This window comes from Manacus vitellinus, unplaced genomic scaffold, assembly GCF_001715985.3.
Source record: "Manacus vitellinus isolate BGI_N305 unplaced genomic scaffold, ASM171598v3 scaffold_53_pilon, whole genome shotgun sequence".
Lineage (NCBI taxonomy): Eukaryota > Metazoa > Chordata > Aves > Passeriformes > Pipridae > Manacus > Manacus vitellinus.
In genome coordinates, this window is record NW_021940637.1 from 2,357,322 (window position 1) to 2,372,003 (window position 14,682).

A 14,682-nucleotide genomic window follows, 5' to 3' on the forward strand; every position below is an offset into this window, starting at 1 on the left:
ACTGTTCTGTGGGAGTTGCTTTGCTTTTATATTTTGAGGGGGTGAGCACCGGATTATTTGTTTTGTTTAGTGTGCTTTTATCATTTGTGTTTTTAAACACAAAACCCTGCCACTGCAGACAACCAACAAAAAGACTAAATGAGGATTCTGTGCTTTCTTCAAAAATACTAGTCAGTACTGAGGTCACTCATTTTGTTCTTTCCATAAAGCTCTAGCATTATAAAACAAAGTAAGAACAACTGTCCTTGCTGCTCTTTCTTCTGATGCTCTAATAGTTACATCTCTCTAATACATGATAATGAAATCTTATTTCCACAGACACATCACAGGGCAGGGAAGGCTGAAGAGCTCTGGGTTTTACCTGCCCATGTGCCTGCAGACAAACAGCCAAGGTGTGCAGTTCCAGGTGCCCCTTTCCCACCTGCACACGAACAGGACGGGCTCTTGATCAGATATTCCCAGCACATTTAATCCCTGTACCTCTGCAGGTGCCACACAAAACTTCCTCTGCAGGAGGAAGGGCATGAGGAAGGACTATCTGCAATCTGATAGTTTGAAAGCTTTCACAATTTACTTTGGCAGGACCTTCAAGGAAATTCCAACCACTGATACCAAAGTCTTAGCAAGGTGCAGGCAATTCTTCCTCTGTGCCAAGAATGATTCATCAGGGACAAAAAAGGACACAAAAGGACTCTCTCCATAAATGTATTGCAGACATGGCAAACTAAGCTAAGCTGCTTCAAACCAGTGTTATGAAATCCTGGTGCCATTCTGTTACGTGCTGTTTTCAGCAGGAGCTGACAGGTTCTCCTCAAGGGAACCTGCAGCATCTGGAGGTTTCAGCAGTGAGTGACTGATACCTCTCCAAGGTATTTCACATACTGAGGTGCAACTACTGTATGTAACTACTTCCATACTTGGAAAGAATCAATGTTTATGCACCAAACAGTAGAAAATAGTCAAATGAAACTCCGTTTTTCAAGGGGAAAAAAACCACAAAATTAACAAATTTAGAAGTTTTTTTCTGAAAGGATGAGATGCATTTTCAGAAAAAAATAATCAGTATTTATCTACACTATTTATATACATTGTTCATAATGAGCCAGGATCCCTTGGCTTGCTTAGAGTCACAAAATAAAAATGTGAGAGCTCACAAAAAAGCTGCCATGAAGGCTACTAAAGCCAAATGGACAAATACTAAGTCATAAACACTAAATCATAAACATGGACACTTCAGATTAGAAGACAATGAATGGAGACTTACAGTTCTGCAACAGTTTCCTCTAGAGGACAAAATCTGAATTACTCCTAAATCAGAAATCCTTAATTTTATGAAGCTGATTATACACCAGGACAGTGAGCAGTTACACCTGGTGACCTGCAAAGTTTGATTCTAATACAGTCAAGGCCCTTAATGAAAATAAAACAATAGCAGAGAACATAACAAGGTTCTAAATTTTGGAATTCTGGTTCAAAACGATCTCCATAGGAGAAACATTCTCTTTCTAGAATACAGTTCAGCTATTAACACCTTTAATTTCTATTGGGATAAAAAAAGATAATGAACACTATATGTGTGATGACTTCACCCTGTGATGGACTTCAAACTCTTCAGCACTGCCTACAGAGCAGAAATATCCTCCAGCAGCAGTTCCAGTCCACCATAAAACACTGTTACTACGTGGGAACTTAGAGAGAAAAAAAGAATCTTCACACTGAAAGGACCAAGGAGAACACCAGAAAAGCCTAGAAAAATGGAAGCAACTGAATGCTGTGCAGCAGTTTGCAATTGCTGTTTTCAAAATTAAAAGCAGCTACTGCTGGGAACACCCAACTCTTGAAATAATTCCCATGCCACAACATCAGCTCATCCTGAGATAATATCCTAGTGGTTTGCTGCAGGAATACTCAAGTGAGTGGAGGGACAGTGGATAAATCCCAGAGAAAGATTGTTGTGTAACTGTTCCAGTTCTAGGAAATAAACCCCAGGAGCACAGGGAAGCTTTTCCACTGGCTCCCCATAATTCTTGAGAGACATCAGTAGTTCCAGCAGGAGAGGTTCATGGGCCAGCCAGCAGCAGACAAACAGTACAAAGAAGAGCTGATTATTAATTGGAACTGGAAGATGTCTGTTCACAGAACTGAGTGGCTACTTCAAGAATATTTCTTAGAAGGAAAGAGTCTCAAGCAACCAGTGTCACAGCTCTGCACGTTCCAAAGCATTCACCATTTTAAAGTGACTCCCTGAGGTGCAGCAAACCCCAGCCCAGCTCCCAAAGGCAGCCTGAGTCAGCAGTGAGCACTGCCAGGGGAACAGGACAGGAACCAAACACACACCCACTGCTTTGTGCTTCCAATTAAGGCATTTATGAGCCTCCTATGTGGGCAAGGCTGGATGGACTGTGCAGTAAATGGCTTTCTTTGACCTTCCCACATTCCTTTGCTCAGACTTTGGCCCTCAGTTAATTCTACTGCAGGTAAATCAGTCAGAAAATCAAAATCAGTAGAAAAATGGGACATCTGAATGTCAAACTAAACTTGCCCTGCTGAGAGCAGTGAAGCATCACAAAGATTAAAGGATGGGCCACCTATAAGCAGGACTTCAGTCTGTGTCTGAAACAAGGAGCACAGTTCCAGATTTCCATTCATGCAACACCAGGAGAGGGTGATTCTGAATCACTGATTAATGCCACTAAACAGTTTGGAAAATTTAACCTCTAAACACAGCAATATTCACTTTATTCAAATGACAAGGTATCTTTCCATTCTTGTATTTTTCCAGCAGATCAAACAGTGATACACACTGATGGACACTGAATTCACAAGTGGCATTACTAAAGGCAGGCAGAAGCAAACTTCTAAGGAAGATCAAACCCTCAGTTCTCCCAGATCACCAGGCAGCTGGAGAATCCAGCTGTGTACTTCACTGGCACCCTGGCAGGAGCTGGTGCCCTGTGCTGCCTAATAAAGCCACTGCCAAAGGTGCCCCCAGCAGCTGATCTGTGCAATGGGGGCTCCTTTCACAGGGAGATTTGCTACAGAAAACACACTGAATCTGATTACCTCTGCTTGGAGCAATAAAACGTGTTTAATCTGTGACAACTCAACATTAGTTACACTTGAGGTCACCCAAATTTAGAAGTTAGAAGTGTTTACTCTAAAAATCCAGGTTTGTGTTTGTGTTCTACATGAGGTCCAAACTGGATCTGTGCTTGAAAGCCTCCAAACTCACAGGCCTTCTCAAAGGAGACAGGGTGGGAACCATTCAGAATGTCATCACGAGCCTAGAGGAGACAAGCAAAGACATGTCAGGGACACCCAAAGTGACCATTCCACCCCTGAAATTCCTGGAAAGCTTGAACACAGCCAGCGACACAAGCACACTTTGCTGTCTGAATGTGTTTATTATTCTGCTCTGGATGTGTTTATGACTAATAAAACAGACAAAGGGCTAAGTTATTCCAGGGTGAATATCTCTGGAAACTTTTTGAAACTGTGACTGGAATACCTTTGATGAAAAAGAGAACTTGGCAACCATTCCCTGACGTGCAAATAAAATAGAAGAGATGCACAGACACCTCTGTGTGTGCCCACATGTGTACAGATACATGTGTGTGTAATACATGCACTGGGAAACTCTGATCTTACTGCCTCATAACAGCTGGGAAAATGATCTCCATAACTAGGACATAAAAACTAAATTACTGTTAGAGATATGGCAACAGCAGAAGGCACACAGCTTTTTTTCTTCCTTTTGTGGGAATTTGGTGGTCATAGAAGATGACAGATTTTATAGTTCTGGCTATAGAAGGCTCACCTATCCATAGACAGAACAAGGACAAGGCAGTATCAACACAGTGTGTCATAACAGTAGCCTGAAAGAAATATAAATATCTAAGTGGCAGGAGAACAGCTCAGTGTGACAGTCTTCTAAAATAATTGGAAAATGTACTGCTCTTTTAAAAGCCATGGCAGCTTTATCTTTTGCCTCAGAATTTTAAAATGTAATTTAGAGCAACTCCAAGTACAACATCAGAGCATTCCATTAAACTTTCAATTATATTTTTTTTACTTAAAAAAAAAACCAAACAAACCAAAACCTTTAATAAAGAGTTTTAAAGCCTGCTTTTTGTTCAGACTGCATTACAGGCAACCACAATGGCACCTTCAGTTAAATAATATCTTCTGCATGAAGCTCTTGCCCTTGCTAAGGTATATATAGGTGTACATATATATATATATATATTTATGTGTGTGTGTGTGTGTGTGTGTGCTGTCTGGGTGGAAGGTGGGAAAGGATAATAAGTCTCTCTCTGATCAGGGAAAAGAAAAAAGAGATGAGAAACAAAGTTGTTTGCAAGACCTGGGATTCCATATCACACAGAAAGCATAGAAGATAATGGGGAGAAGAACTAAAAGAGCAACTTGAGATCAAAGACATGCATGAATTTTAGGGAAACAGGAAAGTCAGTGGATTTTTGGCTGAGTGTTCGTTATTGGGTTGAAAGCACTTGATTGAAAAGAATCAGTAAAGCCTCTGTGCTATCATGCTTTTGGAGGGACAGACAAAAAAGCAAAATCAAAGCACATCCAGATTTGGAATTCTAGAAGATGGGAGTCTTTCAGCAACAAAATTTTCCTAATTAACCTCCCCAGGTTTCCTCAGAGAAGGCAGCAGGTGCCATACCTGAACATAAAGCAGATTAAGCTGAACTGGGTCTCTTGAATCCACATTCTGGTCTGAATAAAAGAACTTCCTTCTCAACAGCAGCGTCTCATTTTCATCGACCCCCTGCTCTCTGAAGGTCCTGCTGTGATCCAGCCAGTTCACTGCAAGAGAGCACACACACCCTCTGCTAAATACACACACTGGGCACTTCCACAAAACAGCCTGCTTTTGTTTCTGTTCCTAAATCAGCACTGCTGAAGGTCTGCTAGAGATGTGGACTGACAACAGCACTGCTGGGAAACAAGAATCTACTCCAGCATAAAACACCACTAATATTGCTGAGAAACAAGAATATATTCCAACATAAAACACCACTAATATTGCTGAAGAAACAAGAATCTACTCCAGCATAAAACACTGTTAATATTGCTGGGAAACAAGAATATACTCCAGCATAAAACACTGTTAATACTGTTGAAGAAACAGGAATCTACTCCATCATAAAACACCATTAATATTGCTGAAAGAACAACTATAGTAATGTTTTAATGGTAAATTTAGACCTTTAAAGTTTCACTGCCAAATAAGTTTACCACTTTTTACCTCTAAAACGATTTTTTCTGTTTATTTCCTGAACACAGTTTTAACCCATCTTCCTGCAGGTACAGTTAATGTTTGTGTCTTAAGGTAGAACTAAAAAAAAAATATAGTTCTCATGACTTAAAAACAATCTAATACTGTCTTAGTTCTTTGGCAAACTCTGTTTACAGTTAAAATTTATACCTTCAAAGACAAAACTACCTTTTGATAGCTTTCAGTAGGCATCAATATTTAAATATCCAAATTTAATGAAGGGACAAAAATGACCCTTTCAGACTTAAATTGGAATACCCCTACCAAAAAAGTAACAAAAAAACACTTCATAACACCCACTAACTCTCACAGAGGCAATAACTTGCCCATTTACCCAATTCTAAAAATACTCAGTCACAGACAACACTCTATATAAAAGGATGCAAAACACAGCTTGGAATCACCTGAGACACACTGAATAATCTAAAATGTCTAGTTTTCTTGCATTATGCTGTGGAAAGATATTAACCAAAGAATGATCCTGGAATGCATTACTCACAGTCATCATCTGTGTGAAGCTTTGCCTTCAGTTTTTCCATTTTCCTTTCATCCCGTAGCAGTGTCCTGTCTTTCTTAAGTGTCCCTGTACTCTCCTCTTTCTTCTCTTCGATGCTTTCCTGGATTAAGGAATATTCCTCATAATTTGTTATTCCTGGAATCATAAATAAATCCAGTGCTTGTAACAATAAAAATTTAATATATTTTAGGATGGATGAAACACTCTTTTTTGAGATTAAAACACCAGTGGTTAATTCCAAATACACTAAAGGGGCCATGAAATGCTAAAACAGTGAATGGGTAGTGAGAGGAATACTCTAAAACCTCTGCCAATATCTGGCCTTGTCCTTTCAGCACATCATTCCTTTGCCATGTACTGCATTTGCCACTTTCAGAAAGGTATTTAGGGTTTTTATTGTTGTCTACCAGGAGAAGCTGCCAGTTTAAAAACATGCTGGAATTTCAAATAGCAGTAAATTGCAAAATGGAGACACACTATAACAAATTCCCATTCCTGGGTGCCTCCCATTGCTCCCTGAGGACTGAGCAATCCCAGCTTGCTCACTGGCTTCCTTGCAAAGGAACAGAAACCACGTGAAATATATGATTTTGGTTTTTAAACTGTTAAAACTCAACTCTTCCTGTGACTTTTACGTGAAAGTGAATCAAAAATCAGTCCACAACGTTCAGCACATGTGCCAAGTTGTTCTCATTTCTTTGTTCTGCTTGGGCTTTTCTGCTGTTTGGTAAAGCATGTTTGTGTTACACCAGACAGCAAAGTAAATGCTCACCTGCATGACCACATGCACGAAAATAAGGCAGGCTAATTTTTGAGGTAAATCAGTTACAGCACATTAGAATCCAACATAGAAACACTCAAAATTGAAATAGATGACTCACTGTCCAAATAAAGTAATTTAAATCAAATTAAGGCCACTTGAATTCTAAATGCAATTTAAGCCAGGGTTTAAGATTTAAATTAATCCATGTTGCATGCATGCTTAGAGTTAAATATGAATTGGTTTTCAAACATGTCTCCAGTTGGCTAAATACTGAGACAGACTATAAGTGATATGAATTTTGACCAGCTGCTCAAGATGGCTTTTATATGTTTTTTCACAAATTATATGGTTCTGTGATCAACTCCTGAAACAACACAGAGCCCTAAGTTTAGGTGTATTTCAAGATCAGCAGTATTTACCTTTTATCCAATTAAAACTGAGTATAAATTTAGTTCTAATTGTCTACTACATAGCAAGAGAGCATATGTAAATGTAACATATGATAAAAAATTGGCAACTTTACTGTCAGTTTGTGTCAACTTTGTGCCTTCAGCTGCTCAGTACTGAAGTTTCAGGATGCATCTAACTCTCTGAGTGGGCTTTGATAAAACCTGGGCAACAGATTTAAAAAATGTGTTTGTTAAATAGTAACTTACAGGGAATTTAAATTTATAACATGTGTGCCAATTTCTAGCCAGTAATACACATAGCATCCTAACAATCAAAACATGGAAGAAAACAAATTCTTAAGCATGTGGGTCCCAAAATCTTACCTATCCTGCTGCAAATGGTAACCAGCAGTTCACCAACTGTTTTAGAATCATCCACCATGACTGTTTTCACTGAACCATCCAACATACGTATTTTCTGAGGTCTCTGCTTCTTTTTGTACTCTAATATATCCTAGGAAGTAAACACAACTGTTTCTAAATGCTTTTGGAGGCCACCACAAGCCAACCCACTACCCCAGATGCCTAAACCAGGATCCCCTTCCCAGGATTTTCCCTTTGTTACAGCACAGGCAAACTGGCTCGTGGAACAAACTGGACAAGTGACCGCTTTTAGTTCTGCCAGTGTCACCTGGCAGGAACTCGTCCTAACTGGCAAGACCAAAACTCAGGGAGGGCAGGACAGCCCAAAGTGCCTTTGTGCTGCAGAACCTGGTTCAGCATTAAACCAGGCCTGCAGTGCCTCTGGGCTGGAATCCAGCTGGCCACAGCTGAGCGAGCGTGACCTCAGCACCTCAGCGCACAAAAACCAGCTCTGTGGCACAAGGTCACCTCAAACGTAAAGCTTATTACACAGGTTATTTTTCAACTTTCTGTTAATCATTCTCTGAAGACACCACTGACCACAGGAGTTCACAGTCCCAACCCACTGCAGGAAAAACCCCAACATCACAGGCACAGCAAGGAAGAGGAGTGGGCCAGTCTCAGGAACAGACTCAAGACCCTCCTACCCCTCCAAAGGCTAAATATTCTTGTTGCTACTTAGGAAACAAGTTTTCTAAGAACATGGTGATGAAAGAGGCCACAGCCTTGCACCATACCCCATTCCTCAGCATGTAATAATCCAGTGTTCTTCCAGCCTCCAGCCATATACCTTTTCGAGGATCGTCGTCTGACAAGAACAATCCATAGTCAGAGGCTGTGGAACAGAAGAGACAGAGACCCACTGAAAAATATCACACCTAATAAAGCCAACGTGGTTTTAGTCAAGGCTATTCAGCTTCAGGGTTAAGCCTCCATTACACTTACCTTCCCTTCTTAATGAACTTGGACAGAAATCTGTTTCTGTGCTTCATGAAACATTTAGTTCAGCAGCAGATGGGAGGGGAGACCAGGCTTTACACGAGACTTGAGCAAGAGCTTCACTAAGCAAGAACGTGTCACATCTACTGTGTGTTACATCTGTAAATACTTCCCTTTGAGACAGCCTTTTCTAAATGCTCACAGGTCCCACTTTAGGATTGACTGCCCAAAAATACCCCAGCAGTTTGGCCTTGATCATAGGGTACTATTTCAAGCAGCTTTTCTATTTTCAAAACACAGTTTGCTTTCAACCTTCCACATAAAGAGTTTGTTATAAACTTGGGAATCTTTTTGGTAGATGACTCGGGTTTAGGTTTAAAAAAAAACCCAAAAAACAACAAGGCTTCTAGAATTATATCCATAACAAACTCAGGAACAACTTGCATCTATTGCAGGCTAAACACTTGTCAATTGGCTCATTCAGAATCATGAGTAGATGATAAAACTTTCACTGCCACAGAAAAACAAAGCCAGGCTTAGGCTTCAAAGACTAAACTTCAGGTACATACAATAAAGGATCATGACTGTCAACTGAAAGCCTATCCATATGCATGAAGAATTGATACAGATTATACTTCACAATCACAAACAACAAATTACTGTTCATTTTTCTATTCATTTTTTCTATTTGCAGTTCTACAGTTTAAGCCAATGACCAGCAGCTCTGCACCCAACCCTACCTCGTTTACCTTCAGCCACGAGTTCGGACCCTCTGATCATAAAGTCAGGTAAAAATACTTACAGTTTTTGGAGAGTATTTCATCCTTAAATGCCTGGCATAGCAACAGCTTACATTTAACAGCAATTACCTCAAACACATTACTTATGCAACTGCATGAAAGACCTTACTTAATAAAAGTGTAACCGACTTACAGATACACAATTTCAAAGGAAGAATCCTTCCAAAAACAACTGAATAAGAAGAAAAACTTTCCCTGCTGACCTTAACTAAAAATTCCCCTGAAAAGTCAGATGATCTGTACACACAGAGATGCTGCTTATGATACAAATTCAATACAGAATCACTCATGTAACATTTCAGAACTTGTGCCCAGAAATAGGCTGTGAGCTTTAGAAGGGCACACAGGGCCTTGCACAGAGCACAGACTGCTCTGATACTCGTGGCTGGGGTGCACCCAAGGGGTGGAACAGCAGGAGCTGGGCAACTTGGATTTTAATATCACTGGCAGGCAGGTGTGCTGGAGAAGGGAAAGGAGCACAGGTGAAGCCACAATGCAGGACAAAGCCATTTTCTGCTGTGCAGGACCCGGTTTGATCAGCTGCACTGCACCACTGGGAGTCTTCTGAACTAACAGGCAGACACCCACATTTATCAGCCCCCAAGAAGGGGAAAGGATGTGTTAGAAACGCTTCTGTTCATCACCCAACTTCATAAAGCTGTTTGAAGTTTGCAACTGCACTGTAATCACACATAAAGGGAAAGCCCTGCTGTAAAATCTGAGGAGAGCTCCCAGGCTTTTCTTTGAGGTTCATGATGTTCAGGGATATTTGTTACTCAGCTTCTCTGAATTCCACAGCTGTTCACCATCACTGCCTTGAGGGATCAGCAAGGTGAAAATGCACAGCTTTTATCTGAAAGCTGGAGCTCTGTAACTACACTCCTGCAAAGGAGAAGCAATTCCAAGCAATGGTAATATTGTCCACTACTGGCAAGTTTTTCTAGCAATTCAGACAAGATTTTTGGAACAGCTGTGAAGCTTGAGAGCTGTGCATAAAACTCAATAAACAACCTGCTTTAAGAATTACATTCCAGTAGCATTAAGTACAGTGCAGCACCAAAGGGTTCTGAAGAATCTGAATTTTTTGACAACTTTGACTACATTTAAACCAGACCTTTTGTCCACAGTACTTCAGTCTGTATATCTAATTTGCTCTAGAGGTAGAGACAGTTCCACTAGATTAACATGTGGCAGCATGGTGACTGTGGCATGCACAACATGGTGAGGTTTTTAGTTATTAACTAGTTTCAAACGTTTCTCTTTGCACAATTTGGAGATATCCAGCCATTCTTTTGCAATTCTCACTGTCACTTCCTTTATGAGGCACAAAATAAGTCTGCCCAGATTTTCTTAGGAAGCATTGCCACGAACACTGCTTTGAAAAGATGGGACTGAAAAAATTGCTCTCCGAGTAGGGCAAAAATCATCTTCCAGGCAAACAAGATATTTATTTAAGAAGACAAAGTTCCACACACAAAAAAAACCAAATATCTTTTGTGGGAAAGCCATTGTCGAGACAGAAGGGGGAACTCAGCTACCTTCTGTCACTTAAAAATCTGTTTCCACCAAACCCACCAACCTGAGAGACAAACGGAGGAACAGGAAAGTGTAAAAACCCCCGGGGGGTCTACGTTTATTTTAAATTTATTTTAAATTTATTTTAAATTTATCTTAATATATCTTAAAATTTATTTATCAATTTATTTATTTGAAATTTAAATTTATTTATTTGAAATTTATTTGAAATGAGGTGACTGAGGCCAAAGCCAGGAACTCACCTTGCCCAGTCTGAGCCTCTGGCACTCGCTCCCTGATGACCCTGCAGGCATCATACACTGCAGTGGAGGGTTCAAACTGCATCGTCTTCACCACGTTGCACTGACGGACACAGATCTTCAGGGAAAGGGCCACCATGGTGCCAAAGCACCCACAGGTTCCTACCAAAGCACCTGAAAAAGCAGCAAAGGCATCATTGCTTGGAGTTTTCCATTTAGTGCTTTAATATACTCAACGTTCCATTAAGCAAATTAAATTAGTTCAGTAGAATTGTATTTATTCAAATGCAGTTCTATGTAAAGTCTCATTAGTGCCATGGAGGTAGAAAGTCTCCAAAGCATGTGTTTTTCTGGTTGTACTGGAAATTCATCTTCCAACAACTTGTGTGCACCTACTTAAATGTTGATACTTTGTCTGAGGTAGGTCAAAATGGTGCATAGGAGAATAATGTACTTATTTGGTATATTGCCAACATATTTACTGCTGACAGAAAATTCTTTTTCTCTCACCACATCTTTTTACCAGACCATTAAATTAGCTGGTAACTAACAGCTTAAAAGAACTACTTCATCAAAAGTAGGATTTTCCTAGTGCATAACTTCTCCTTCCTGAAGATCCCAAAGGCTGCAGTACAGTGTTGTGGTTTTTCTCAGGTCTCCACATGGATTTGCTGGATGTTTTTAGCCTGTTGTGCAGCTACACAGAGCTTCAAGAATGAGCTATTTTTCATTTCAGTTCTATTTCAGAAACTGCACCAAATTTGACAGCATTTTTCTACAGAAACGGGAAGCTACAGATGCTTTTTGTATTGTTTCATTTTGTAGATAGTCTGGGTTTTGTCTCAAGTGTCTTCCCTTACTGTCCTAACAGTCCAAACCACTCTTCCATAATTAGACTTTCCACAGTGATCTCCAAGAACTCTTCAGAACATAAGTCATTTCTCCATAATCAATTAGAATCCCCCAATAATTTCTGCATAAATTTACGTATGTGTCTTTTAAAAGGAGTTTCCCAGGGGATTCTATTGACTGTCTCAAAGAGCTGGAATCTCACTTCCCTCAAGTTCAGGGCCCTGACTTTCCTGTTCAGCTGCCCCACGTCCCTCCCAGCTGCACATTCCAGCAGTGCATGATCACTGCAGCCCACACTGGTCCAGTTTTGGCATTCCCAGTAACCATCAGGTCCAGCTCTGCACCCCTCGGGTAGGGCTGTCACCTGGCTTAGGAGGTTATCCTGCACACACTCCAGAGTCTCCTGGATTGCCTGCAGCTCTCTGTGTCACTCTCCCAGCTGGTGGGGTGCTGAAGTCCCCCAGCAGGATGACAGTCTGTCATGCCTCCTGGAGCTGGAGCAAGAACTTCAACAGGCTCCCCGTGGTGAACACCAACCACGAGGTTCCCTTGGTGGCCTTGGACTCTGATCCTTATCCACAGGCTTTGGACCTGCTCATTCTTCAGAGACAGCTCTTTGCAACGAATCCACCTCTTGAAGTAGAGGGAAATGCCTCCAGCTCTCCTCCCCTGCCCCTCCTGAACAGCCACTGCTCACCCCACTCCAGTCATGGGATTCCTCCCACCCTGATTCAGGAATGACAACTGGGCCACAGCTTTCCAGTAGCACAGATACTCCTGTCAGGTGTGTGACACCATTCTGTACTGGCCCATTTAAAAATAAGCAGAGCCCCCATTTCTTAAAATTTGGAGCGAGTTCTTTCAAAAGCACATTGAGAAGTTTCTCAGCTTGTTAATATTTTCGCTTTCTGTTCGTGCACCACATAAACCATAAAAAATGTGTGTCAGAAGGAACCTCAAAAGGAAGCCTGGCCTGGTCCCTTGCATTGCAAAATGATGCAGCCCTAGGCTGTCCCTGCCAGATGCTCATTTAATCCATTGTGAAAAGCTCCATCAAACTGGAGTCCACAACATCCACAGGTAAGCTGCTCCATTTTTATTTTTATTTTTACTACTTCCAAATTTCTCCCTTACTCACACAAGCTTTCAACTGCGTTTTTCCACTCTGCAAGAAAATCTTTTTTCCCTGTCCTACATAAACAGACATGCAAATTTCTCCCTGACAGCTTTAATGCAATTTTACAAGTTGGTAATCTGTTACTGTGTCCTCCCAATGACTCTCCTTTTTTTCCAGGGTCAAATTCAACTCCCTAAAAAAAGGACCTAAATACATCAGTGGTCTGGTCTCCTTCTACTCAGTGCTCTTGGTTTCAGAGACACCAGAGGATGCTTTATTTGAAAAAAAGTTTATGAAAAGAGCTCACGACTTATCAGCTTCCTCCACCACTGTGTTCTCAAACTCAAGAGAAGGGTTTTCTTTTGCCTCCTCCAGATCCCCCTCTGGCTCTGAATCTCCCCACTTGGCTTTCAGTAATAAACGGGCCAGGCAGCTTCCATCTGCTGGGTAACAGCCAGAACAGGACAGCTGTTTCTTCTCAAAAGAGCTAAGAACTTGGTCAAGAAAAAGGGCTGAGATCACAGAGAAAAACAAAGGGGAAATATCTTCCACATTTCCTTTATCTTCTATACATTGATTCACACCACATTTAAATATTTCTCTGTGCAAGTAATGGACGCTTTCTGCTCCCCAAAATCACTCAGTCTCTGGACCAGCTGACCAAAAGCCAGAAGGATCCTGCAAATTAGGAGCATTTCACACGAAATGGTTTGTCTGGTGCTGTCTGATTCTCTGCAAGGAATGAAGGAGGAAATTTCTAAATCAGACTGTGACTGATCTGTGCTTGTAAGGCAGGAGACTGGAGTAATAAATTATGGATCTGACAGGTTTGGGAGAGAGAGCAGCAGCTCTTAAAAGAGCCAGAGATCCGAAGTGAGAGGACCCAGTGCCCGCAGGAAGTGTGGATGTCACGGCTGAACCACCACAGTGCCCACGTTCTGGGAAACCTGGACAAAACTAAATCATAAACACTGTTTGGATCAAAATGAACAGGCCCCTGTGTGCCCACAGAGATACCCAGCCAACAAAGCAAACAAGCACAAGGGTTTCAAACATACGAGATAATGTCCAAGACAATAAGATATAAGGTAAGGTAATAAGATACTATCCCAAGATAAGGGTTGAAAAGTAAAACCTAAGAATGAGGCAATTTTAAAGTTCTTTAAGGTAAGTTCAGGCTGGAGGAATATCTGCCCTTTCCCCTGCAGGTCAGCAGGGGTGTAACCACAGCACAACCACAGCCTTTCTTCAATCCTCAGCTGAAATTATTGTATCCTTCCCCAAAGCTCCCTGCAGAGACCCATTCCCACAGCTAGAATTAGGATGCTGTTACTGTTAAATTACAATAGGTGTGGGCTTAGAACCACACACATACTCCCTGAACAGTTAAAATATTTTTCTTTAACAATTTATCTTCATTAAAAAGAGTTCTATGAAATTCGAAGGGCTAATATTTACAACATTACCTAAACATCTCTTCATAGGTATTTTCAGTGAAGCAATCTGAAGATTAAAAATAAAAAATGCTTTTTGATAAAACAGTAATAAATATTAGATCTGAATATATAGATCTGAACAGTCTATTTTCCCTGAAATGAAATAAATCTGCAAAATGCCTTTCTATTAATTTAATTGTTCGGTACAAAATAAGCCAGAAAACAAAAAGTAACTAGGGAAAGCAAGCCACAACCTAAGAAATCAAACAAAAGCTTAAATATATTTCCTTGATAAATGTCCCCAAAGTAACAGGAAGAAAGCTGATGCTGAAACACATTCACCCTCAATTTCCACTGGAAATTCATTTA

General features: G+C 40.7%; 1 protein-coding gene across 2 annotated transcripts in view; it reads right to left on the reverse strand.

The window, feature by feature from the left end:
* The window catches only part of TLN2 (talin 2), a 152,756-nt gene that overhangs the window by 87,255 nt on the left and 50,819 nt on the right, over nucleotides 1-14,682 (reverse strand). For both annotated transcript variants that reach the window (XM_018081477.2, XM_018081478.2), the window contains 6 exons: nucleotides 10,912-11,082; nucleotides 8,132-8,229; nucleotides 7,356-7,485; nucleotides 5,802-5,954; nucleotides 4,688-4,830; nucleotides 3,157-3,284 (listed from right to left, as the gene is read on the reverse strand). In XM_018081477.2, coding sequence (XP_017936966.1) covers nucleotides 3,157-3,284; nucleotides 4,688-4,830; nucleotides 5,802-5,954; nucleotides 7,356-7,485; nucleotides 8,132-8,229; nucleotides 10,912-11,047 — 788 coding nt within the window. In that variant the 5' untranslated portion in view covers nucleotides 11,048-11,082. The remainder of the gene's footprint in view (nucleotides 1-3,156; nucleotides 3,285-4,687; nucleotides 4,831-5,801; nucleotides 5,955-7,355; nucleotides 7,486-8,131; nucleotides 8,230-10,911; nucleotides 11,083-14,682) is intronic.